The 27,775-nt window shown below is 39.8% G+C and overlaps 1 protein-coding gene across 3 annotated transcripts in view; it reads left to right on the forward strand.

The window, feature by feature from the left end:
* Rhp (GTP-Rho-binding protein rhophilin) overlaps positions 1 to 27,775 on the forward strand; it is a 197,678-nt gene that overhangs the window by 80,955 nt on the left and 88,948 nt on the right. Inside the window, exon 1 of one of the 3 annotated variants that reach the window (XM_070098748.1) lies at positions 11,952 to 13,203. The exons of the other annotated variants lie outside the window; for them this stretch is intronic. Within the exon in view, the coding sequence (XP_069954849.1) occupies positions 13,162 to 13,203 (42 nt within the window). The 5' untranslated portion in view covers positions 11,952 to 13,161. Of the gene's footprint in view, positions 1 to 11,951; positions 13,204 to 27,775 lie in introns of those variants that run through there. 3 annotated transcript variants of the gene reach the window in all.

The following is a 27,775-nucleotide window of genomic DNA, read 5'->3' on the forward strand; positions in this document are numbered from 1 at the left end:
GCATTTAGTAACTTACCACCTATTCCATAAACTTGCAACATCTGCCACATTGCTCCTCTATCCACTCTATCATATGCCTTTTCTAAATCCATAAATGCAATAAAAACTTCCCTACCTTTATCTAAATACTGTTCACATATATGCTTCAATGTAAACACTTGATCTACACATCCCCTACCCACTCTGAAGCCTCCTTGCTCATCCGCAATTCTACATTCTGTCTTACCTCTAATTCTTTCAATTGTAACCCTACCGTATACTTTTCCTGGTATACTCAGTAAACTTATTCCTCTATAATTTTTACAATCTCTTTTGTCCCCTTTCCCTTTATATAAAGGGACTATACATGCTCTCCGCCAATCCCTAGGTACCTTCCCCTCTTTCATACATTTATTAAACAGAAGTACCAACCACTCCAACACTATATCCCCCCCTGCTTTTAACATTTCTGTCATGATCCCATCAGTTCCAGCTGCTTACCCCCTTTCATTCTACGTAATGCCTCACGTACCTCCACCACACTTACATTCTGCTCTTCTTCACTCCTAAAAGATGGTATACCTCCCTGGCCAGTGCATGAAATTACCGCCTCCCTTTCTTCCTCAATATTTAAAAGTTCCTCAAAATATTCTCGCCATCTACCTAATACCTCCCTCTCCCCATCTACTAACTCCCCTACTCTGTTTTTAACGGACAAATCCATACTTTCCCTAGGCTTTCTTAACTTATTTAACTCCAAATTTTTTTCTTATTTTCATTATATATATATATATATATATATATATATATATATATATATATATATATATATATATATATATATATATATATATATATATATATATATATATATTCAACAAGTCGGTCGTCTCCCACCGAGGCAGGGTGACCCAAAAAAGAAAGAAAATCCCCAAAAAGAAAATACTTTCATCATCATTCAACACTTTCACCACACTCACACATTATCACTGCTTTTGCAGAGGTGCTCAGAATACAACAGTTTAGAAGCATATACGTATAAAGATACACAACATATCCCTCTAAACTGCCAATATATATATATATATATATATATATATATATATATATATATATATATATATATATATATATATATATATATATATATATATATATATATATATATATATATAAGATGCAAAAAACTACAGGGGGAGTTGAATGATAACACTAGGCCTTACGTGTTGCAAGCAACATCTTCAGGAGCTTGTAGTGTTGCAGAAATGAGTAGGAAGTCCAGGTAGATTAGTTTAAAGAATGAAATTGTATCAAGCAAACCAGTGCCAGGAGGGAAATCTTTGGCTTAAAGATTTCTAAGTGTAACTCGTATTTTACATCAGCGTGAAATACATTAAGGTTGCATGCAAGGAAATACTGTAGGTAAAAGATACGTATGCACGGATCAACATATTTGTTAACGACATGTTTCGCCACGATTGGCTTCTTCAGTCCTAATAAGACCTGAAGAAGCCACGAGTGGCAAAACGTCCCCTTAATAAATGTCTTGATCAGTGCATACGTGTCTTTTCCCTACAACTTATCTATGTCATCATGATAGCTGAATCCTGTGTGGGAAGGTAACCACTCAAACACGGAAGTCTTAGTTGTGACCACTATTAAGGTCTTTTATGATGTTCTAGGTGTTTTATTTTGTACACAGGACTCTCAAGTGCTTGAAGAGCAGGCTGGAGTCAGAAGATTGCCACTCCTCCTAAGGACTGAATGAGTGAGGGGGAGGGGGCTCGTGGAATAGGTGGTGGTGGTGGGAGGGGAAAGGCTTGATGAGGTAATCAAATGAGGTGAACGTGATCTCTTTCTCCCCATCCTGTCCTCCTCCACCTCTACCTCCTCCTTTACCTGTAACTCCACCTCCACAATGAGTGCCTCAGTAATTTTTATTCATAGTCATTACACATGTTTTTTACAGTTGTCTTAAATGATTACTTATGTCAGTTAAGCAAGTGTAACCCAATAAAGTCCAGCCGTATGACTTATTTCCGTTTGGTTCTTTGTTACATAATTATTTATTAAGGCATATACACATGCGTTTTTGTTAGGTCAAGGTTATATTATAAATATTTCGAGAATACAAGTACGTAATCACTCCTCTCTTTCATCATCTTTATTCGTTAAATATTCTTATCCTTTAGCTCTATTCTTGAATTTATGTGCATTGAGGCCGGTCTTGACATTATCAGGTCACCCATTCCACACGTTTATCGCTGTATTTATAATAAGTATTGAGCTCTGGCAACCTACTGTGGCTTGTAGTAAATTGTATTCAGTTTCTTTACTACACTACTGGGTTTAGCGCTTCCCTGTGATTATAATACTAATCTAATATAGTACTGATTTTGGTTTCTAACTTTTGCAAAATTTGAAGGAAAATATTCTGAACAGTGGTTGTGAGCAGTTTTGTTGACATGGTTTAGTTTCAGCTGCTGTAATCTGTCTTTCAGTTTTAGCATATTTGATTTTTGCAGTTCATCCTCTCCTACAAGTTTTCTAGGACCCAGGTCAAGGATGAGTATTGCCATCCTATTTTGGATGATTTTTAATAGACATGCTGTAAGGTTTTGCATGGCCAAGCTGATAGGCTCGTATGGAAGTCTATAGAGGAATTTCAGCCTGGCATTCTATTTTTTCTTACTTTGTTGTTAATTATTGATTATCTCGCATGCAGGGATCAAAGGATATTTCCATATATTTCACAGTTACTATTGAGGCAGATTCCTTGTTACACTGTACTTTAAAATTAGCATTTAACACTAATAGGCATGCTCTTAACATAGAAGAATAGGGGACCTAAAATAATCCCTTGTGGAACTCCACATGTTACCAGCCAGAGTTGTAATGCTGTATTCTTGACCTGAACAATTTGTTTCACGTTGCTTTGCTTAGACTAATCTATAAAGCTAATGCCTATACTTTGTCGTTACTTATAGCCTAAACCCCCCTTTCATCTTCCTCTCTCATTCCTTTCATCCCTCCCCTCCCCCTCTCATTCTACCTCTGGCTCCCCCTTGCTATCATCCTCCTCCCTCTCTGAAGTAGTATTGGTGCCTTCATGACGCCGTCACCCAGACAGGAGAGGAGTGGCCTCTGCACAGTATTACTGAGGCAGTGAAGGCCAGGAAGGCTAGATAATTTGTTAGCTTTAAAGCCTGTGTGTCCACTGCACGAGGGTTACTAAAGCTGAATTTTTCCTGAATAGTAATAACACCAATACTTACATCCTTAACATAGGGATTGAAGTAAACTCTGGGCTTTCTCTCTCTCACACAAGTGTGTGTATAATATAATCATATATATATATATATATATATATATATTATATATATATATATATATATATATATATATATATATATATATATATATATATATATGTGTGTGTGTGTGTGTGTGTGTGTGTGTGTGTGTGTGTGTGTGTGTGTGTGTGTGTGTGTGTGTGTGTGTGTGTGTGTGTGTGTGTGTTGAAAACTGGACATAAACTATGTTGTTATGAATATTTAACAAAAATATTTTGCATTTATTTTATTCGTAGGAATAACTTAATGCAAAAAATTATTGTAGATAAAAAATAGTGGACTGTATCCGATACTTTTACTTGGGATTCTGGGGCTATGATATGGTTGTGACTGGAGATAAATAACAAGAAATTAGGAAGTGTCAGGAAACGAATAGTTAATATGCACTTGTTTATGTGTGTCTTTTGGAGTATAAGATTCATTCGGATTTTTAACCCCTGAGGGTTAGCCACCCAGGATAACCCAAGAAAGTCGGTGCGTCATTGAGGACTGTCTTATTTCCATTGGGATCATTTAGTCTTGTTCCCCAGGATGCGACCCACACTAGTTGACTAGCACCCAGGTACCTACTTACTGCTAGGTGAACAGGGACAGCTGGTGTAAGGAAACACCCAGCATTTCCACTCGTGTCTGGGATCGAACCAAGGACACTGTTTATGACGAGAACGTTGCCAACCAAGCCATTGGACGTACGCTGAGCGTTTAATTACTGGTTTAGGGATTAGAGTATCCTTGACCGGTGGTGAATAGGCGACATGCAGCCTTAGTAACCCTCAGTGTAATTGATAGCTTCTAAACCCATCGCCCATCAACCAGGAAACATTTAACCCTTTTATTCCTGACGAGTATAATACCATCAATATCTTAGATAATAACCTAGATGTCTTTCTCAACTCGACCATAAACCAGACTAATACAGGCACTTCTGACTCAAGAAATCGTAACGCGACGGGCTGGAGTTTTGAGACTCTATGACCGCGGGTTCAATCCCGGCCGGGGGTATGGTTTACAGGCACTTCTGTTCTGAGAAATCATGAAGTTGTTATGGATGTTATCATGAATGGAACTCGAGTGGCGTCTCAATCCATCAGTAAATAGCATTCGATTCTTATTGTTTATTACCACACAGGTATTCACTGTCTCGTGGCATACGTTGAATTCTCCTCCAGTCTCGTAGTGCTCAATTGAATTTTAATAGTTACTACTTCGCTTGTACTAAGCACACTTAACACAGTGTTCACTAGGTGTCAGATCTACCACTCGGCCTTGTACACGGGTATGATGTAAATGTATACCAACTTTATGTACTTCGACACAAGCCTAATGTACGTGTACATGGACGTAGTGTACGTGTACATGGGCCTGATGTACGTGGTGCACAGAAGTCTAAATTATTCTCTGTTGAAGCTCCTGTATGCAGTGTTTACATGAGCTCACCTTGCATACGTCACTCCATACTGGAAGTCAGTATTGATCTTACGCACCTTGTGTACACTCCTTCGTGTTTGCAAGGGTCGATTCACAGCTCCTGGTCCAGACTTTTAACTCCTCTAGGCCGGTTAAATTGATTATTGATCTCCAGAGCCCAACCATATCTACTCTTGTAACTGTTTACCGTAGTGTCTGTTGTGTCATATTGTGAGGAAATGAGCTTTCTCCTTAACCCTCGGTAGAGCATTTAATTATTTATTCTCGTGGGACACATCGCTAACGGCATTTGTCCCACGAGGATTTCGTTGATCTTATCGAGTTGTGTTTAAACTTTAAGTATGTTTATTTAGACAGAAGTGCACATAAGTACAGTTATCATGGTATAAACCTTGGTAATAAATACCGACAAGTTGGTTTAGAAAGACACGTAAGCAAACACTATAACATATTTATTAGAAAACGTTTCGGTCCTGGGACCTTGATCACTTCTAACATACAGAGGTAGAAAGACATTATATATATAGGCGGAGTGTGAGATGTGACGCACGTGACCTGAGGAATGTCATAAGAACATAAGAATGGAGGAACACTGTAGAAGGCCTACTGGCCCATGCGAGGCAGGTCCTTATCAAAACAACCTCTGCCTATGATGAGGACGGGTAGACGATGAGTCACATGATTTCATCGTCTACCCGTCCTCATCATAGGCAGAGGTTGTTTTGATAAGGACGTGCCTCGCATGGGCCAGTAGGCCTTCTACAGTGTTCCTCCATTCTTATGTTCTTATGACATTCCTCAGGTCACGTGCGTCACATCTCACACTCCGCCTATATATATAATGTCTTTCTACCTCTGTATGTTAGAAGTGATCAAGGTCCCAGGACCGAAACGTTTTCTAATAAATATGTTATAGTGTTTGCTTACGTGTCTTTCTAAACCAACAGTTATCATACATAGTATAAATTACCTAGGATAATCCGAAAGAGGTCAGGCATAGTGACTTATTTTCACTGGGGTACTTGTATTTGGGTAAGCAACTTTAGAAGCAGCAAGGGGGTATAACCCTGGGGGTTCCCACTCAGCGCTGTCCTCATGAATCTAATTCTACGTGGAGTTCCTCGAGGCCAAGAGACTCCGTGACATCATCGCTGTTGGAGTATCCTGGATGAGGTATGTCGATGGCATCCTCAACACCGTACCCAACACACTTGATCTCTTCTGTCTCAGAGAAGATTTCAACGTTATTGAACTTACCATTTAGTTCACCTTAGAAAAAGTAAACCACATCTTCCTTTCCTCGATGTCGTTATACACAAAAACACTAACAACTCCCCTTATTTTAGTGTGTGCTGTAAATTCACCAGCCAGAATATTTATTAGTCTCACCACGACTAGTACCGAACTTGCACACGAAAATCACTCACAACTAAAGCAGACGATTTGGCAGACGATGCAACATCCCCCCAATGAAAAGCAGGGGTGTCACTAGCACGTTAAGAGACAATACAATAAGTGTCAGGGACCCGAGATTGTTCAACTGCCTCCCAGCATACATAAGGGGGATTACCAATAGACCCCTGGCAGTCTTCAAGCTGGCACTGGACGAGCACCTAAAGTCGGTACCTGACCAGCCGGGCTGTGGCTCGTACGTTGGATTGCGTGCAGCCAGCAGTAACAGCCTGGTTGATCAGGCTCTGATCCACCAGGAGGCCTGGTCACAGACCGGGCCGCAGGGGCGTTGACCCCCGGAACTCTCTTCAGGTAAACTCGACTAGAACCAAGAGAGGTGTTCCGCTTTTCTTTCCATGGGACTCACAGAATCTGCATTCCGTTTCCTAGAAGGCGAGTGTCTCAAAGTCATTAAAATCTTTAGCACTTTATATTTTCTTGCCACTTTCACATAGGATTGTAGAAGGAGAGCACAGAATATTTAACTCTTAGAAGTATTTCTAACACTAACATTTATTTTTAATCTTCCGTCTTCCACAGTACATTACCGCCACTGTTACCGCCACATTAGTAAGTTTAAGAGGGTTAACGCCAGCCTTAAGACGAATATAGACATCTGCACCATCCCTTGTAGTGAGTGTAATACACTTTACGTGTGTGACATGGATAGGGATTTGTCCGCACGTATAAGAACACACATCCTTGCTGCATTAATAATACCAATAATAACACAGCTTCACACCACATGGCTTGGCCCAGGACGAACATAGTTATCCAAGAAAAAGAGAGGAAAAGAAAATGCCATATTTTAGATTTCATTCATACCAGAGACACCATCACCCAGAACCAAGGTAGGTTCAGTTGGTGGGACCCCCTGACTCTGACGCTCCTCATCACACACCACCTTCCTCACCTGACAAAAGGTTCTCACCTTACTCCGGCTCTTCACCTGCTTTCCGCATTATGTATCTTTCTTACCATGCACTTTCTGTTCATTTAAAATGTTTGGTTTCCAAACGAAAAAATATACAAAGTATAATGGCATAATTATTGCTTAGTAATATAAACACACTAGGGTTCATTAATACTTACACTTGGCTTATGGAACTCTTCTCCAGGGTGATAAGATAAGATAAGATTTCGTTCGGATTTTTAACCCCGGAGGGTTAGCCACCCAGGATAACCCAAAAAAGTCAGTGCGTCATCGAGGACTGTCTAACTTATTTCCATTGGGGTCCTTAATCTTGTCCCCCAGGATGCGACCCACACCAGTCGACTAACACCCAGGTACCTATTTGCTGCTAGGTGAACAGGACAACAGGTGTAAGGAAACGTGTCGAAATGTTTCCACCCGCCGGGAATCGAACCCGGGCCCTCCGTGTGTGAAGCGGGACTGACCGCCTCAGAACTACTACTTCAAGGTACTTTTTGACATCCCCATTCCTCATTTGTGTCTGTAGCTGCCATCTTTTTATCCCTAGCATCCCGAGGTAGACTATAAAAAAAAAGAACCCAATGGAAATAGGTCACATTGTGTAACTTTATTGGGTTATCCTGGGTTACTAACCTTCAGGGTCGATAATAAAAAAATATATTTCTTCGTTTTCCTATTCTTCTTTGTCTTCCTCTTTTCCTTAGTCTTCATTATAATAATTATTATTATTATTATTATTATTATTATTATTATTATTATTATTATTATTATTATTTAGCATTGTCTACCGTGATATTATAAAAGAAAACCTGCAGGAAGGCTCTCCGTTTTCTTTAAGAACTTGTGACTGGAGGTACTGCAAGATATTTCTCAATTCCCTAAATAATTAATGTAAGTCTTTTTTGTAAGATAAAGATAAGCTTTATTCAGGTTATACTCATATTGTGTTGCAGATTATTGTGGTTATACACAATGGTGGTAAATTACATAAATTAACCAAGAGTAAGCAAAATCCTCAGATAGAACGAATAAACTCATAACAGCATTAAGGTTACAGAAGGAGGACGAGGATGATGATGATGATCATCATCATCATAATAATAATCCTTATTTATACAAGTTCATAATAAGATTGTTACAGACCTACTTGACATCATTAATATACTATATACAAAGGTCATGGTTATGCAGAGTATTTCAGACAACTTAGGTTGATCTTGTCCCTCCAGGATGCGACCTATAATAGTCGTCTAAAACCCAGGTACCTACTTACTGCCAGGGGCAGGTGTAAGGAACATGCCCAATGTTTCACTCGTGCTGAGGGTGGATCCCTGGCCCTTCACTGTTTAAGCTGAGGTGCTTTTCTCTCAGCGTATTCTGAGAGTTTAATGCTTATTTTAGGGATTAAAGTATTATTGTGTGCTGGTGAAAAGATTATGTGGGGTCTTAATGACAGTAGTAAAGCCGATAGTCTTTAAACCCCAGTAGGAACCAAAAAACAGTATGGTGCCAGGGGAAGACAATTTTGTAATACCTACAGTAGGTACTACTGTACATATATTATAGAGCAGTAAAGGAGTGGAACTGGTTTCCTGAACATGTCAAGGTCAGTCTTAGCATGAATCAGTTTAGGAAGAGAGCTAAAAACTTTCTAAGCTAGGAAATTAATTTCTTGTCTAGTTAACATTCGTGTAGCTATTATATTAAGCTGATTTTCTCTGATGTTCATGTAAACTACTCACTTTATTATTATTGCATCTCTTTTTATTGGAGCTGATTTCATGCAGTTGATTTATATATTTTATTTTATTTTCTATGAATATAATCATGACTGACATCTACTGTATCTAACAGCCAGGCTGCTAATAGTAAGATATTACAAGGCTCACAATGGAAATAAGTCACTTTGATATTTTTTGAGTTATTCTAGGTAATTTACACACGTTAATCTGTAAGACAATTGTAATCATCCAAAACTTGTTTAATTGTATTTGTGTGCAATAATATCTAACCTAACCAAACAACCAAGGTTATTAAGGTCATTCTACTTAAATGCGTGTTCACTATAAGTCAGAATAAGGTAACAAGTAGGATTTATTTATTGTGTTTCACCCACTTCTTGCTTCAGTCAGCGTGTCCTCTCAAGGTAGGTTCCTTAATGCTAATTAGGGGCTCTTGATCCATGGTATACGACCCTACCTCCCCTTCTATGGAACAAATCAGTTTGACTCTTATTTCCCAGGCTCTGTATGAGGCCTTAAATATAAGGATAGTAATCCAGGCAATAATCCTTTTCCAGAACTTCAATGGAGATTATTGGGAAAGATTAAACCTTTTTTTTTTTGGTTGAGCCATAAGAGGAATGAAAAGAATGAGGAAAGGAAGGACTGGGGTAAGATAGAATAGTTGAAAAGTAGTTGTGGGTAAAAAGGAAGAGATAGATAGAGAGGTTATGGGTAAACAAGGAGATAGAGGTAAGAAAGGTTGTAGGTAAACAGGAAGAGAAATAAGAAAGGTTGTGGGTAAAAAGGAAGAGAAATAAAGGTTGTGGATCAACAGGAAGAGAAGAAAGGTTGTGGGTAAACAGGAAGAGAAATAAGAAAGGTTGTGGGTAAACAGGAAGAGAAATAAGAAAGGTTGTGGGTAAACAGGAAGAGAAATAAGAAAGGTTGTGGGTAAACAGGAAGAGAAATAAGAAAGGTTGTGGGTAAACGGGAAGAGAAATAAGAAAGGTTGTGGGTAAACAGGAAGAGAGACGTAAGAAAGGTTAAGTGATCTGACCACTTTGGGTAGGTTTTAACAGAATAGTTTTTGTCACATTGTGATGAATATTGATGTTCATATAGCATTACTATGTACTAAAGTCAGTTTTATGTGATATTGATACTTGTAGTCCGCAGTACGGTACAGATGTGAGGCAGTATTGCTCAGGGAGGTTGAAAAGTGTAATGACTTGTCTGAGACAGTGGTGGAGGCAGACTCAGTAAACAGCTTCAAGAGTGGATATGATAAGGCCCAGGAGGCGAGACACCAGTGATGGTGATCAAAGTAGTCTAGCATAGTAAAGCCCTGGTTCAGCAATAGAGTTGTAGATGAGCGGAACAAACTCCCGGTGGTAATAATGGGAGAATTACCAACAAAAATGCTAGGTAAATGGACATAGGAGAGCGAAATTTTGCCACAATAAAATGTCACATTAATTGCGTCCATGTCTATTTACCTAACAAATTCCCGGACAGCGTTACTGAAGCGAGAACTTTGGATATAGTCTTAAAACTTAAGTTAGACAGGTACACGAGTGGGTGGGTGGGTCGCTTACTTTATCAACATAGATTATGAACCCAGGATAACCCATGAAAGGCCAGCAGCGAAGCTTAGTTATGTGTGGATTCTAAGATCCTCCTTAATTGATGCGACCCACTTACTAACTGAAGAGGTACAGCATGTGGTGGGAGACTTACTCATATATCTCGCCATGCCCTGGGTTGAACCTGGGACCTTCCGGTTGCTATCGTATTATTAATCGTATACAATACTGACAAGTTGATGAATAAGGCGCAGCCAGCAGAGCTAGCTGTTTTACCGCCACCGGAGGACCTTCGGTGTCGTGGGAGCTTCTAGGCTATTTTTCATTTTTATCTCTGTTTGGTGTACTAGTCCACGAGCAGCATTATATATATATATATATATATATATATATATATATATATATATATATATATATATATATATATATATATATATATATATATATATATATATATATATATTATTGTAACCACGAACGATTGGTATTAATCAATAACAACACTGCACTAGCAAATATATATATATATATATATATATATATATATATATATATATATATATATATATATATATATATATATATATATATATATACACTCACACTCACACTGAGAGGTGTATATCCCGCTGTATATACACCGAGAGGTGTATATTTCCCTTCTGTATAAACACATATATCTCACTATATACTCCGAGAGGTATAAATATATCATTGCATAAACCGAGAAATGTTTATCTCTCACTGTTGTGTATATCGTTGTATGTAAACCGTGCGGATATATATATTTCTAATTGTATAAATACAGAGTACGTTAACCCCTATACAAGGTATTTTATTAACTTTGGTCATGGGAGTGTCTAATTGATTACAATTTATGACCTATCTCACTCTATTGACGTGTTTGAGGGGGGAAAGGGGGTGTCTTGATGCACGTGAAGGTCCCTTGATCCAGGGAATTGGAGGTACCCCCCCTCTCCTTCCTTGGATCAAGATTGCCTCCCATTCATCAGAGTAAAAGAATATTCTTTATCATATCTCTTCGACCTGATAAATTCTGCAAATGCCAAAAATTCATAACTCTCACCCTGGTTCCTCACTAATGGTGCAGGTTATTTTTCTGTTTAACTCTTCCTCGTTGCTTGTTTAATCCCTGTGGTAGTTCCTTGCAGGAATCTACATTGGCTGCCTACTTATTGTGGCGTACAAGTCACTGTCACGATAGTTCAGGCACGTGTTCGGACAAGACGCCAGGCAGTTATGTTTCAGTATTTATGCTTATTTTGAAGACCGATCTGAATGTATTTATAATAATTTGTAGTGTTTATTAGTTCAACAGCTTCTAGATTTATCATTTTGTAGGTAAGAATTATAACAGGTGGGTTATAGCTTTGAATATTTTGTTTGTATATCTGAGCATAGGTAACTGACGCGCTACTTTGGCCCAGGTTATTGTTGGTAGGACGCGTTGAGCTCAGTGTCTGTCGTGGTAGCGGGAAGTGTGTGTGAGCTGCAGTCTGACAGTATATGGGATTTATTATACAATACTTTAGGCATTATTTTGGTGTTCTGGAAATAACACTGTTTGTAGATGTGTAGGAAAAGAAAGTTTTGGGTAAATATTAATTATTTTCACAGCATCACAAGAGTTGTTTGGTTACTGACATTTCAAGCTGTTTGGTTCATACTGTACTTTTGATGGAAAATAAATGAAAACATTATCGGTATTGCGTGGTAACGAAGACGAATTTATAGACTCCAAAACCTTGTAATATAGAAGCAGTAAGACCAGTGGAGGTCTTAAGGAGTGTAAATAACTAGCACAACGACACCAAGGTGTGTGTGGGAGGGAAGAAGCTTTCTCCTTGTGATACACCACGTATGATTCCACACCAGCCACCTTCTAGCCTCTCATTTACACTCATATGCTGGATAGTTCTTTGGTACCCGCAAGTGGCAGCTTGGTTAAGTCTATCTGTCTTGCAAGGCAGTGTCGAGCCGAGAAGCCTATGTGAAGGTGGCGTGAGCGGCGTACTTCAAGGCGGCAAGCTTTCTCCAAATGTTTTCGTAGCAGATGTGTGAGTGAATGGAGCGCACCTTAGGTTCATCTGCCAACGCCATCACAAGGGTAGGGAAGCACTAAGACTAGCAACGTTTTAACCGAGTTCACTACCCGTGCAAGCACCTCCGGAGACGCCCTTCATCCCCTACTTTTACCTTGCTCAAGGTGGCCGGGACACGCAAGGCTTCTTTAGTTAATTTACAAAACACTATACAAACTATTCTACAGAGTCCCACGAGCCATGTAAATAATACAGGAAATGTAAGCAGTAGAGACAGTGCTATTTCAGCAGAGATATGTCGATTATATTTGTATATCAATAACGGGTTATTTGTGTATATTTGTATATCCTTAAACTTTATGACAACTACAGTTAATTTGAAGAGCAGACCACGAATCATTCACTCAGCGTATGTCAGTCCTCGGGCAGTGTCAGGTGATGAAATAAAGACGGTATTTACCGCTGAGAGGGCCCAGCTCCAAAAGTGTGTTGATCTGTGCAGGTAAAAGCTCACCTTAGACTGACTGAAAATTATATGATGCCAAGTAAGACAGAGTTGGCAGAATAAACCAGTACTCTTTAGTGCAGGAAATTTTTTTCGCAATTTAAAGAGTAATAAAGGTACTCAGATACAGTACCACCGTCATGACCTCCATTATGAAGATCTACAGCAAAGCAACTAGAAGGGTGAGTACTTTACGCTTTTAATTTAGGTCCGAGGATAACCTAGCAAAACCAGTGCGAGTTAATACCCTTGCACCTTCCCATTGCCTCAGGATGCAACTAACAACCCTGGTTTCTAGCTGCTGCTACGTGAACATGGGCAGCAGGTGTAAGGTGACTTGCACATACGTCTTGGCCTGTCCAGGATGCGGCCTACAGCAGTTACCTAACACTCAGATACCTATTTGCTACTAGGAGAACAGTGGTATACATTCCCGAGACATAAACCAGTCTCGGGAATTGAACACTGGCGGGGCGTCTTTTATAGTCTTAAGGTTAGGAGCTTAGTGATAATAAGTCGCCATTGCTTGGAACACTTGGCACTGCTGACTGGCTGGCTCATTGACTGGCTTGCGTCACTTCATCCTCCACCAGTTCTCTCCATCAGATACACCCACTCAAGCATCACGCCTTAAAACTCACGTTTTAGCAAACCCACCCTAGGGAACGTGAAAGGCTTTTGATCCACGGATTTGGAAATTACCTACCCTCGAGTCGAACCTTATTACCTCCCATTCCCAAGGTACTATGGTTTAACACTAGTTTTCCTGTTAGCAGTCCCCGAGTGTCTTGGAGTGAGCGGACACTGAGCGTATGGAAATTCGCATAAAACTGACCATAAACTCTAGTGACAGAATAATAATGATAATGTGATAGACGTTTAAATGGCAGGTGGTTAGAGAAACTTTTGCTTGTAGCTTATTGTTTGTTTATCTTATGAGAATCAGCATGATCTAAGAATTTGGAGTTACCCTCCACTTGAATCAAACATGATTGCAACCCATTCTTCATTCCCTGGGTGATGTGTGACCCCTATGGGTTTAGTACTATGCCATAATAATATTAAACACACTTCAGTATACACATACTATGTAGCCACCACTTGAATACTTACAGGAGGTACAGGAGTTTGATACAAATTGGTTGTTTGTCCAGGACATGACTTCCAGCACGACTGTTGCGTCTAACACATTTACATAGGAAAACTTTCCTGGATGCAGCAGTAGTCGGCAAACACACATGTACATATTTTTGCTAATAAGTGTGCAGGTATAGCAGGGTTGTTAGGAGACTTGTCTGGGAGAGAAGCAGCCTGATCTCCCAGCTCCCTTGAAGGATGGAGGGCAGGGCTTGATGCTGTTAAACGGCTCTTTATTCAAAAAAATGGAGATTGCTCCATCTGTGGATCAACCCGTTTATATATATATATATATATATATATATATATATATATATATATATATATATATATATATATATATATATATATATTACACGCACATGCATATATTCTTCTTTATTTCTTCTATTGTCAATGGGGAAGTGGACAGCCATGCGTGTCGTATGAGGCGACTAAAATGTAGTAGGTTGGTAGACAGCAACCAGGGAAGTACTACCGTCCTGCCAGATGACTGTGAAACAGAAACCTGAATATGAATGTGTAAATGCAAGAATTATGTGGATTAAAGTAAAGGTTGGATGTGAGAAGTGGGTCATAATAAGCGTGTATGCACCTGGAGAAGAGAGGAATGTAGAGGAGAGAGAGAGATTTTGGGAGATGTTAAGTGAATGTATAGGAGCCTTTGAACCAAGTGAGAGAGTAATTGTGGTAGGGGACCTGAATGCTAAAGTAGGAGAAACTTTTAGAGAGGGTGTGGTAGGTAAGTTTGGGGTGCCAGGTGTAAATGATAATGGGAGCCCTTTGATTGAACTTTGTATCGAAAGGGGTTTAGTTATAGGTAATACATATTTTAAGAAAAAGAGGATAAATAAGTATACAAGATATGATGTAGGGCGAAATGACAGTAGTTTGTTGGATTATGTATTGGTAGATAAAAGACTGTTGAGTAGACTTCAGGATGTACATGTTTATAGAGGGGCCACAGATATATCAGATCACTTTCTAGTTGTAGCTACACTGAGAGCAAAAGGTAGATGGGATACAAGGAGAATAGAAGCATCAGGGAAGAGAGAGGTGAAGGTTTATAAACTAAAAGAGGAGGCAGTTAGGGTAAGATATAAACAGCTATTGGAGGATAGATGGGCTAATGAGAGCATAGGGAATGGGGTCGAAGAGGTATGGGGTAGGTTTAAAAATGTAGTGTTAGAGTGTTCAGCAGAAGTTTGTGGTTACAGGAAAGTGGGTGCGGGAGGGAAGAGGAGCGATTGGTGGAATGATGATGTAAAGAGAGTAGTAAGGGAGAAAAAGTTAGCATATGAGAAGTTTTTACAAAGTAGAAGTGATGCAAGGAGGGAAGAGTATATGGAGAAAAAGAGAGAGGTTAAGAGAGTGGTGAAGCAATGTAAAAAGAGAGCAAATGAGAGAGTGGGTGAGATGTTATCAACAAATTTTGTTGAAAATAAGAAAAAAATTTGGAGTGAGATTAACAAGTTAAGAAAGCCTAGAGAACAAATGGATTTGTCAGTTAAAAATAGGAGAGGAGAGTTATTAAATGGAGAGTTAGAGGTATTGGGAAGATGGAGGGAATATTTTGAGGAATTGTTAAATGTTGATGAAGATAGGGAAGCTGTGATTTCGTGTATAGGACAAGGAGGAAAAACATCTTGTAGGAGTGTGGAAGAGCCAGTTGTGAGTGTGGGAGAAGTTCGTGAGGCAGTAGGTAAAATGAAAGGGGGTAAGGCAACCGGGATTGATGGGATAAAGATAGAAATGTTAAAAGCAGGTGGGGATATAGTTTTGGAGTGGTTGGTGCAATTATTTAATAAATGTATGGAAGAGGGTAAGGTACCTAGGGATTGGCAGAGAGCATGCATAGTTCCTTTGTATAAAGGCAAAGGGGATAAAAGAGAGTGCAAAAATTATAGGGGGATAAGTCTGCTGAGTATACCTGGTAAAGTGTATGGTAGTTATTATTGAAAGAATTAAGAGTAAGACGGAGAATAGGATAGCAGATGAACAAGGAGGCTTTAGGAAAAGTAGGGGGTGTGTGGACCAGGTGTTTACAGTGAAACATATAAGTGAACAGTATTTAGATAAGGCTAAAGAGGTCTTTGTGGCATTTATGGATTTGGAAAAGGCGTATGACAGGGTGGATAGGGGGGCAATGTGGCAGATGTTGCAAGTGTATGGTGTAGGAGGTAGGTTACTGAAAGCAGTGAAGAGTTTTTACGAGGATAGTGAGGTTCAAGTTAGAGTATGTAGGAAAGAGGGAAATTATTTTCCAGTAAAAGTAGGCCTTAGACAAGGATGTGTGATGTCACCGTGGTTGTTTAATATATTTATAGATGGGGTTGTTAGAGAAGTAAATGCGAGGGTCTTGGCAAGAGGCGTGGAGTTAAAAGATAAAGAATCACACACAAAGTGGGAGTTGTCACAGCTGCTCTTTGCTGATGACACTGTGCTCTTGGGAGATTCTGAAGAGAAGTTGCAGAGATTGGTGGATGAATTTGGTAGGGTGTGCAAAAGAAGAAAATTAAAGGTGAATACAGGAAAGAGTAAGGTTATGAGGATAACAAAAAGATTAGGTGATGAAAGATTGAATATCAGATTGGAGGGAGAGAGTATGGAGGAGGTGAATGTATTCAGATATTTGGGAGTGGACATGTCAGCGGATGGGTCTATGAAAGATGAGGTGAATCATAGAATTGGTGAGGGGAAAAGAGTGAGTGGTGCACTTAGGAGTCTGTGGAGACAAAGAACTTTGTCCTTGGAGGCAAAGAGGGGAATGTATGAGAGTATAGTTTTACCAACGCTCTTATATGGGTGGGAAGCATGGGTGATGAATGTTGCAGCGAGGAGAGGGCTGGAGGCAGTGGAGATGTCATGTCTGAGGGCAATGTGTGGTGTGAATATAATGCAGAGAATTCGTAGTTTGGAAGTTAGGAGGAGGTGCGGGATTACCAAAACTGTTGTCCAGAGGGCTGAGGAAGGGTTGTTGAGGTGGTTCGGACGTGTAGAGAGAATGGAGCGAAACAGAATGACTTCAAGAGTGTATCAGTCTGTAGTGGAAGGAAGGCGGGGTAGGGGTCGGCCTAGGAAAGGTTGGAGGGAGGGGGTAAAGGAGGTTTTGTGTGCGAGGGGCTTGGACTTCCAGCAGGCATGCGTGAGCGTGTTTGATAGGAGTGAATGGAGACAAATGGTTTTTAATACTTGACGTGCTGTTGGAGTGTGAGCAAAGTAACATTTATGAAGGGGTTCAGGGAAACCGGCAGGCCGGACTTGAGTCCTGGAGATGGGAAGTACAGTGCCTGCACTCTGAAGGAGGGGTGTTAATGTTGAAGTTTAAAAACTGTAGTGTAAAGCACCCTTCTGGCAAGACTGATGGAGTGAATGATGGTGAAAGTTTTTCTTTTTCGGGCCACCCTGCCTTGGTGGGAATCGGCCAGTGTGATAAAAAAAAATCGGCCAGTGTGATAAAAAAAATATATGTATATATATATATATATATATATATATATATATATATATATATGTATATATATATATATATGTATATATATATATTAGTCACTGCCAAGTTACTGGTCACCCAGTTGTGGGACCTTGGAGAACGTTGAGTGGGTGGGAGGAGGCGTAAAGTTGATGTTTTGATCTTCCTACATTGGAATCCTAAATGTGCGTTCTCTGATCCTCCCAGGATCAACTCCCGCGTGGAATTTTCCTTTGCCTATAGTAGTAATAGTCTGATCACTCGTACATGGCTGGGAGTCTTTTTGTATTATAGTTATGAATATATAGTTTATGCCTTTGAAGAGGAAGGAAGAAGGATAACTATATTTGGATTAGTAACTCTGGAGGGTTAGTGACCCATGATAGTCCACAATGTGGCTTATTTCTGGTGGAGCCCCACAACCCTGGACCAACTTCCAGGTATCTGTTTACTGCTAGATGACAGATGCAGGAGACTTCTCCATACGTCTAGGATCATCCACATTTTGGGTTGAGCTGAATACTCTACCACTACCACCAATCATCAACTCTGTAGAATTTTTTTCCAGTATCCTTTCAACTTGGCTTCTTTCATATTATAACTAAGTGCTAAACCCACAAGGGGTCATACAGGGCTTCTTTCCTAGACCAGCGTTATGACGTCTTCCAGTTGCTGACACAACCCACAGGATAGACAGATGTATATATTTCGATTTAAACTTTTTCAGTACATGGTAGTCCCTCCACGAGAGGTTCCTTGACGTTGAAGTGCTCTTGATTCAAGGAATTTGAGTTACCCTCTTTCCCCCGACCGGTTTAGCGTTTCTCCATAAAAATAATTATAATGAAGGACTACCCACATGTGTTACAAAATTCTTCGTGAAAAACTAAGCTTGAGTATTTCTTCTCTGGTCGTGGTGGTGGGGTGACGTCTTCCTCCTCGGGCACAGTTTTCGTCACAATTTTCTCCCGATCTTACTGAGACTCTTGTCCTCATCTTTTTCTTCCTTCTGGAAATATCAGCGGGACGCTATTCATAAGCTCTCTTTTTTTTTTTTTACGGCTGTATTGTTAAGCCGGTTACTGACTCCAGTGGGAGTGTGAAAATTGTGAAATATGACACCTGTGCAGTATTTAAGATATTTTATCGTGGAAATGTATCCCTACAAATGGCTTTTTCAATCCTGAACAATTATTGGACGTGGTTTATTTCACAATTGTTGGTATGTTATATCAGTTCTTAACCAGCTTTGAACGCCGTGCTCCTCATGGGTTCCTAATTAGCAACTGTTTTTTTTCTCGTTTGTATGCCCGTTGTTGCCTTTTGTTTCTTCGTCCAGAGTTGGGCCCTTTAAATCAACATGATTATGAAAGTAAAAGACAGGCACAAAAACCAAACTGCTACAGCTGATGACAGATTTTCTTTGAAAGGTACAGGGTGGTTATAAAAGCAAAAATGTTTTCGCAGAGAAAGGTGAGCTGGTAGCGAGTTCGACAAGGGTCGGTTCTTGTTTCAGTGTTTCCGTGTAAATGTGACTTGTGCAAAGTCTCTTAGAAGTTACAAATGTCTTGTGTACACATTTGTTGGTACAATATACATTTTCCGATGGCACTATTTCTAATTTATATAAATGAAGGTACTGTACATATATATGCTCAGGGAAGATGTAATGATTGCAAACTAAACAACAAAGTGTGTTTGTAGATGAATGGTTCAGAGAACCGACATGTTGATAAATTAGACACATGTGCAACTCTTGGGTATCTTTATTGAGGAAACGTTTCACCACACAGTGGCTTCATCAGTCCATACGTAGGAGAAACTTGAAGAACAGGAGGAGAATGAGGTAATCAGTCCCTCAACCTTGAGTCGATGTGGTCAGTCCATCAATCTTGAATCTATTCAAGATTGATGGACTGACCACATCGACTCAAGGTTGAGGGACTGATTACCTCATTCTCCTCCTGTTCTTCAAGATTCTCCTTTGTATGGACTGATGAAGCCACTGTGTGGCGAAACGTTTCCTCAATAAAGATACCCAAGAGTTGCACATGTGTCTAATTTATCAAAGTGTGTTTACGGATGACACTTAGGAGTTCGTGTCTACATCAAGTGTGCAAACTGCTTATACGTGTATTAACACATTAAATATTTTACACCGCTTAAGTGTAATAAAATGATGATTAACAGAAATTGAGAAAATGGAGTGCTCTTACCTACAATGAATTCATTGTAGGTAAGAGCATGTAATGAAGGCGAGTGGAATGGAGAGAGAGAGAGATGGAGAGGTAGGTAGGGAGGGAGGGAGGCTTAAGTATGAAAGTTGAAAACAATCAGAGAGATAGTGCAAGTTGACAATGAAGATCGGTAAGAAAAAAAAGATTAACGAGCAGCAGAGAGAGGACAGTCAAGAGAAGTGAAAGTAGAAGGGCAATACTGAGGAGAAAGTTAAACAGTAAAGAACGTCGGGTTAAAAGGTAAGACAATAAACAAAATACAATGTTGAAACTAAACATGAGATAAGACGTGGCGGATGAGAGGAAGATTGAGAGTCAGGAGAGTTCATGAGGGTGCCTGGGAAAGACAGGCACGAGAGTACATGGGGATACCTGGGAAAGACAGACAGCAGAGGACTTTAAAGTCCACGTCATGATTATCTTTCCCTATCTAGATTAAAGACTTTTATCTATTGGATGCTTGAGGCAAGAACCGTGAACCGAGAAAGTAAGGGAAGGGAAAGAGAGTTAGGGGAAAGAGAAGTGTATATGGATGTACACTTGTGCACATTGAAGACATTTTATTGATTAAGATGTCCTAAATGTGCCTAAAATTTTATATCTACTGTACATCCTGTCAGTATTATTTTACCCAGAGAGAGAGAGAGAGAGAGAGAGAGAGAGAGAGAGAGAGAGAGAGAGAGAGAGAGAGAGAGAGTGAATGAATGATAGACAGGAGTGACAGGGTGAGTGACACTGAACGACAGACACAGACAGACGAGTAGAAGGTTAAGATAAGAAAAATATGTAAAGAGTAAAATGTCAAGAAACGTGAGAGAAAATAAGTTGATAGTCAAAGGCGAGTGAGTAGAGGAGACACGGAAAAACCGATGAGAGAGTTGGACACTGAAGAAGTGTTTGCATATTAATAAAGAACAGTAAAGTAAAAGGAAGAAAACAGATAGACAAGTGGCATTTACTATATTTTCTAATATATCCATAAGTAAAAGTTTTTTTTTTTTTTTTTTTTATTACACACCAGCCATCTGCCACCGAGATAGGCTGACCCGAAAGAGAGGAAACACTTTCACCCTCATTCGTTCAATTACTGTCTTGTCTAAAGCGTGCTGACATAATTCAGATCACCCTCTGAAATGCAACATCCCCACCCTTCCTTCAGATTGCGGGCAATGTACTTTTCACCTCCAGGACTCGTGTCCGGTTAATCATTTTCCTCAAAATCCCATGCTCACACTCCAACAGCACTTCAAATCATAAAAAGACATTTGCCTCGACTCCTAACACGCTTACACAAGCCTGTTGGATGTCCTAGCTCCAAATATTCAAAACCACCCTAACCCCCTCTCTCCAACTTTTCCCAGGACGACCCCTGCCCCTCCTTCCCTTCACCTGAGATAATATACATCCTGCCAGTCACCCATTTTGTTTTCCTTGATCCTCTCTAAATGTTTAAAATTTGGTTATCAATGAACTTGAGCAACAGATAAATAATACTCGTATATATTTCATATTTTAAGAGCTAAGTTTTACTTGGATATTTTATGATGGGAGAGCATTTGATCTAATTGGAATCCAGCTGTGTCAATACTCTGTTGGAGTTAGTACAGGCGAGCTTCGCTTTACGGAATTTTGCCAATGCAGTTGTTTTCCCTTATACCCGTTCTTCATTTATTCACACTTCCTGCAATAAATATATTCACTACTCGCTATAAACTAAGGATGAAAATATTTTAAGGTCAGTAATATGTGTACTGTATGTGCATTTTTTTGGCCTAGCTCTATTGCTCACTTAATATATGATAATGTAAACATATTATCAGGCTTCTATATGCATTTGAAAGTGATATTCGCTTTATAACGGTAGCCCAGAGCCTAACGCGCTGTATAAGCGGGGCCCACCTGTACCGATGTGGGCTAGAGAATATTAGGGCACCTAGAATTACCACAGACGACGCAGTTATTAAAGCTTATTCACATAAAACCACTGTTATAGGCCCACTGACCCATTGTCGGTATTTTATACCGTTATCAACACTAATAACCCATATTACGCGGATTCTAGTTACTCCTCGCCTGTATTATGAACATTTAACCACTGTTATAGGCCTACTGACCCATGTTATGCAGGTTCTAATTACTCTTTACTTGTATGTACATAATATTGTTTAGCTACCCAGAGTATGTTTAAGTAATGACACTCAACAGTTTGTTCCGCTCACCTACTGCCTTTTCTAAACTTGTGTTTTCCCCTAAACTTGTGTTTTCCCTTTTCTTGTCTAAATGTATCAAAACTTGACGCCATTGTTGTGAATTCTATCTACTAAAAGACAATCCAGTGATAGTACTCTTCAAAGCTTTTGTGCTCTCAGGACTAAAGTATTGTTCTGTTTTCACAGCTACTTTCAAGGTAGAAATTTAAAATTACAGTAAACATTTACTTCCCACATAGCATCAAACATTTAAATTATGGGAATTGCCTCAAAACACTCAGAATATATAGGGTCTCTCTCCATCCTCTAAATTTCCAATATTTATTTACCATGAGCATCACTCCTCTGTTGTCATTTTTTCACTGTACGATACTTATCTGTGGAAATTGCATTTATTACTCATGTGAATTTCGTTCCGCAAGGACCAGTGTCTTATTTGTCCTTCGATATTCTAGCTTTTAACACTGCTTTGAGCAGTGACACACAGACATCGATCCCTCTCTTACTATTTGTTAGACTGTTCCTACCTGTTTAGTTTTCGGAGTTCCTGAATGGGGATGAAGCAGTCCAAAATTTTTGCCGATACGGATACTCGGTTCCAGGCCTGTATACGGTACCATCAAAATTAGCTGATGCCTGCCGATAAAGATAACGATACTTTGGGACACCTCTGTTACTGGATGAGGGTATTATTGTGCTGCGTGAGAATGTTTGGGGTGTGCGTTAAGATCCACCAGGGCCGTAGCACTGAGGAGTTTATAATGGAGTTCGCTTTTTAACTGGACTGTTTGGGACGATGCCAGGTGGAAAGCAGAGAAGCTGTTTTATTTGTATACTTTTGATATACCTTTGAGCTCCGAGCATTTTTCTATTACTGGAGCCCGGCCATGGGCCAGGTTCATCTGGTGTTTGCCAAACCGGAATAAATATTGATTTTAATTTGTCAACGACAGTCCTCTCAGGTGAAACCCACATCAGCATGGCTTCAGTGTCAAGGACCAGTCACCTGACAGCAGCAAGCCAACATGCAGGTAAATTGTGTATGCGCTCGCCCGTATAACCTTACTGTAAGGTAACCCATCAAGGGGAGGCGGGTGGGGGTTGATGCTGGTTTCTAGGGTTGTACCCATGCAGCTCGCCCTGACCTGGGTTTTTTTAAGGTAACGAGTGACAAAATACACATAAATTGGTACCCTCTTGATAGTGTTTTGATCACGCACTTTATCAGGCCACAAACTTCATAAAGTCCACTGTGTGTGTGTGTGTGTGTGTGTGTGTGTGTGTGTGTGCGAAACGTCGTTAATAAATGATTCCATATAGCTAAACTTCTTTTTGTTCGCCGCCAAGCTATCTTGATTATCTGTGCAACAAGACTGTTGCTGCTACCAGCAGACACACTGCTTTCATAATATTATGCCCATGATGGCTCTGCTTTTCACTTGGTTTATTCAACACTTCCTCCCATATCTCACTCCACTACGCTATTTTGGCAGTATGTAGGTTTGGCACCAGGCCTTCAGATATCTTCCATGTATATATTATCAGGTATCTCTTCTTCGCTTCAGATAGTGTATTCAAAGTACTTTGAAGGGTTTCTCATGGCAGCAAAAGGTATTAATACATTGTATGATGTTTCTGTCGACTCAAGACAGTGGAGCTATCCTCCCCTTCCCAGGATGAGGCCTGATTGACTCTTATTCCATAGGCGCTGTGTGAAACTTAAGGCAGAAGCTGAAGAGTCCGTGTGTGTGTGTGTGTGTGTGTGTGTGTACACTTACCTGTTTGTGGTTGTAGGGGTCGAGTCACAGCTCCTGGCCCTGCCTCTTCGCTGGTCGCTACTAGGTCCACTCTCTCCCTACTCCAAGAGCTTTATCGTAACTCTTCTTGTGTGTGTGAATGAGATTGTGCTTAAATAATTAGTGAGAGAGCAATTAGGGAGAGAGGGAGAGGTGTGATTGTTACAGCATCCTGTTCCTCCGACCTTGACGGACTGTTAACATTTGGCTGACCTAACAATTTAGGCAACTTCCGGTTGTACCAGTGTGCCTCGCGTTCTCTATTCTTGTCTCTGTAAATGTTGTATACTAGTATAAACATTCTCGTTTCTGTAAATGTTATGTACTAGTGTAAATATTCTCGTCTGCTGTAAATATGTAAATATGCTCTTGTCTCTGAATATGCCACAAGACGAAAATTAGTGACAGCACAAGCCCACTTTAAGAGAAATAAACAGATCTACTTATATTAGAACAGTTCTAACTTACTAATGCTCTTCAAAGATTTTGTCAACCATATTGAGCTGTATGTGCTGTATATTTTTCTTCATCAAAGGGTCACTTTTTCTGTCAGAAATTTGACACGACAGTGAGGAACTCCACGTGACAATTAAAGAATGTAGCATCACATAGTATTATAGGAAACAATATCTCATGAAGTGAAGCTAGACTTATCTTAAAAGATGAGGATGTACAGACTTCTTAAAAGAAGAGTTGTAGACTTAAAAGACAAGGATTTACAAGCTCATCTTAAAATGAGGATCTGCAGACTTGTCTTAAAAGATTTATACAAATGTCATTTCATAATAAGGATGAGGGACTGATCGCCTCATATTACCTCTCCACTTCTGTCTCTAGTATTAATTTTCCGATAAAATATCTTAGTTTTTCTATTTTGTGTCTTTCCAACCACTTGTCAGTATCACATACCACACTTACCACAACTATCTCCATTCTGTTATCAGTACTCATGGTTTTTCCTAAGTATTCGACTGATAAATCTGACGAGCGAAATGCCCACATTAATGTTTTCTGATGTTGCACATGTGTCTATTTTATACACAGGCAATACATTGTATATCACTGGTATGGCTTTGATTAGATCATGCTGCGCTGTTCTAGACTATTACAAAATGGACAAATACGTTGGAGAAACTAGTGAAAGATGACAAAATGAATCCTCCGTACCAGTAATCTCTCATGCGAAGATATATTGAGAGCTCTGAACCTAAACTCTGAAAAGACATAGGTATGCGAGAGGCAACAAATATGCTTTCAAGTTGGATAAATTCTGATTTAGAAATATAGAAAAGCAATAGCCCAGCAGTAGAGCTGTGGATGAGTGGCACTAACTACCAAGTAGCATCATTGAAGCTAAAACTTTGGGAAGCTTTAATAAATAGATTTGACAATATACTAGTGAGAATGGGCCTATTGCCTTGTTCCTTTCGTATTCTTTCGAGAGAAAGAATGTGACTGTAAATACTCTGATCTCTGTGGAGGTGTCAACAGTTTTCAATGCAGATGCCTCTTACAGTTAAAAAGCCCTTACATAATTATCATAATTTCTATATCGTCACGTTTTTTTATGGTGTCATTCAGTACACGTATTTTAATGGTGCCATTCAGTACATTTCGTCACATATTAACGTCATCAGTATGTAAATATGATGAGGGGTATTCAACATGGTAGGGATGACGTAAATATACAAGTTCACAGAGGCAGGTGTGTGGAGGGTTGTGAGGCAGGTGTGTGCGCAGGATTGTGAGACAGGTGTGTGCAGGGTTGAGAGACTCATATTTCAACACCTGAAAGGTTTAAATGTGATTATGGAGCCACTTAAGCGTCAAGGACGCTGTGACCTGCGTGTGTGCGTGTTCCTCACCTCTTGGTCTTTTGCAAGCGTTGAACTCAGTTCCTGGGCTCCACCTCTTGACCTAGTTGCCTGGTGTTCTAGTTTGTAATGGGCATATAGTTTTTTTTTAACTCCACCTTTTTACTATACTTGCAGGATTCTTTTGGATAGTACCTTTGTTTCACATGTATGCTCTGGTCTCCCACCAGGCGTCTGGTGGGAGACCAGACACCTGGTGAAGGTATAGTGCTTGTATACTCTGTATGTCATAAGAACATAACGAAGGAACACTGCAGCAGCCCTACTGGCCCATGCGAGGCAGGTCCAAGTCTCCTACCGGCTTAAGCCAATGCACCCAACATAGTCAGGTCAGGTCACATTGACTTAAGGGAGGAACACGGCAACCGACCTGGTAGCACAAGCTATCAGGTCCAACTCACACCCACCCACATCCACTCATGTATTTATCCAACCTATTTTTAAAGCTACACAACGTTCTGGCCTCTATAACTGTACTTGGGAGTTTGTTCCACTCATCCACAACTCTATTACCAAACCAGTACTTTCCTATATCCTTCCTGAATCTGAATTTTTCCAACTTAAAACCATTGCTGCGAGCCCTCTCTAGGCTAGATATTTTCAGCACACTATTTACATCCCCTTTATTTATTCCTGTCTTCCATTTATACACCTCAATCATATCCCCCCTAATTCTACGTCTTTCTAGAGAGTGCAGATTCAGGGCCCTTAGTCTATCCTCATAGGGAAGGTTTCTGATACATGGGATCAACTTTGTCATCCTCCTTTGTACATTTTCCAGAGCATTTATATCCATTCTGTAAAACGGTGACCAAAACTGTGCAGCATAATCTAAATGAGGCCTAAGTGCAGAACACCTGCAATTACAACCATTTATTGGAACATAAATTAGAAAGCAACATCTAATCTAGTTGATCATTAACTATCTGTTACATATATAATATATATATATATATATATATATATATATATATATATATATATATATGTAGTACTCCAACTTACACTTTGGTCACACTTCACAGACATGCACATGCATATATATATATACATAAATCTAGGTTTTTCTCTTTTTTTAAATAGCTCTTGTTCTTCTTTATTTCTTCTATTGTCCATGGGGAAGTGGAAAAGAATCTTTCCTCCGTAAGCCATGCGTGCCGTATGAGGCGACTAAAATGCCGGGAGCAATGGGCTAGTAACCCTTTCTCCTGTAGACATTTACTAAAAAAGAGAAGAAGAAAAACTTTATAAAACTGGGATGCTTGAATGTGCGTGGATGTAGTGCAGATGACAAGAAACAGATGATTGCTGATGTTATGAATGAAAAGAAGTTGGATGTCCTGGCCCTAAGCGAAACAAAGCTGAAGGGGGTAGGGGAGTTTCGGTGGGGGGAAATAAATGGGATTAAATCTGGAGTATCTGAGAGAGTTAGAGCAAAGGAAGGGGTAGCAGTAATGTTGAATGATCAGTTATGGAAGGAGAAAAGAGAATATGAATGTGTAAATGCAAGAATTATGTGGATTAAAGTAAAGGTTGGATGTGAGAAGTGGGTCATAATAAGCGTGTATGCACCTGGAGAAGAGAGGAATGCAGATAAATTAGACACATGTGCAACTTTTGGGTATCTTTATTGAGGAAACGTTTCGCCACACAGTGGCTTCATCAGTCCATACAAAGGAGAATCTTGAAGAACAGGAGGAGAATGAGGTAATCAGTCCCTCAACCTTGAGTCGATGTGGTCAGTCCATCAATCTTGAATAGAATACGGCATACGTGCTGAGAAGGAGCTTATAAACCGTTGGCAGGAGAGGTGCAGCAGTCATAGGTCGTGTAACATTTGTTCATTGTTGAAGTAGGTCGTGCCCAAGAATTAGGCAAGCGAAGAATTCCCAAGTATTAAGATCCCAAGAAGTTGCAGTGTCTGACAGGTTTGTAGATGAATGGTTCAGAGAACCGACATGTTGATAAATTAGACACATGTGCAACTTTTGGGTATCTTTATTGAGGAAACGTTTCGCCACACAGTGG

This window comes from Cherax quadricarinatus, chromosome 64 (genome assembly GCF_038502225.1).
Source record: "Cherax quadricarinatus isolate ZL_2023a chromosome 64, ASM3850222v1, whole genome shotgun sequence".
NCBI classification, from domain to species: Eukaryota; Metazoa; Arthropoda; class Malacostraca; order Decapoda; family Parastacidae; genus Cherax; species Cherax quadricarinatus.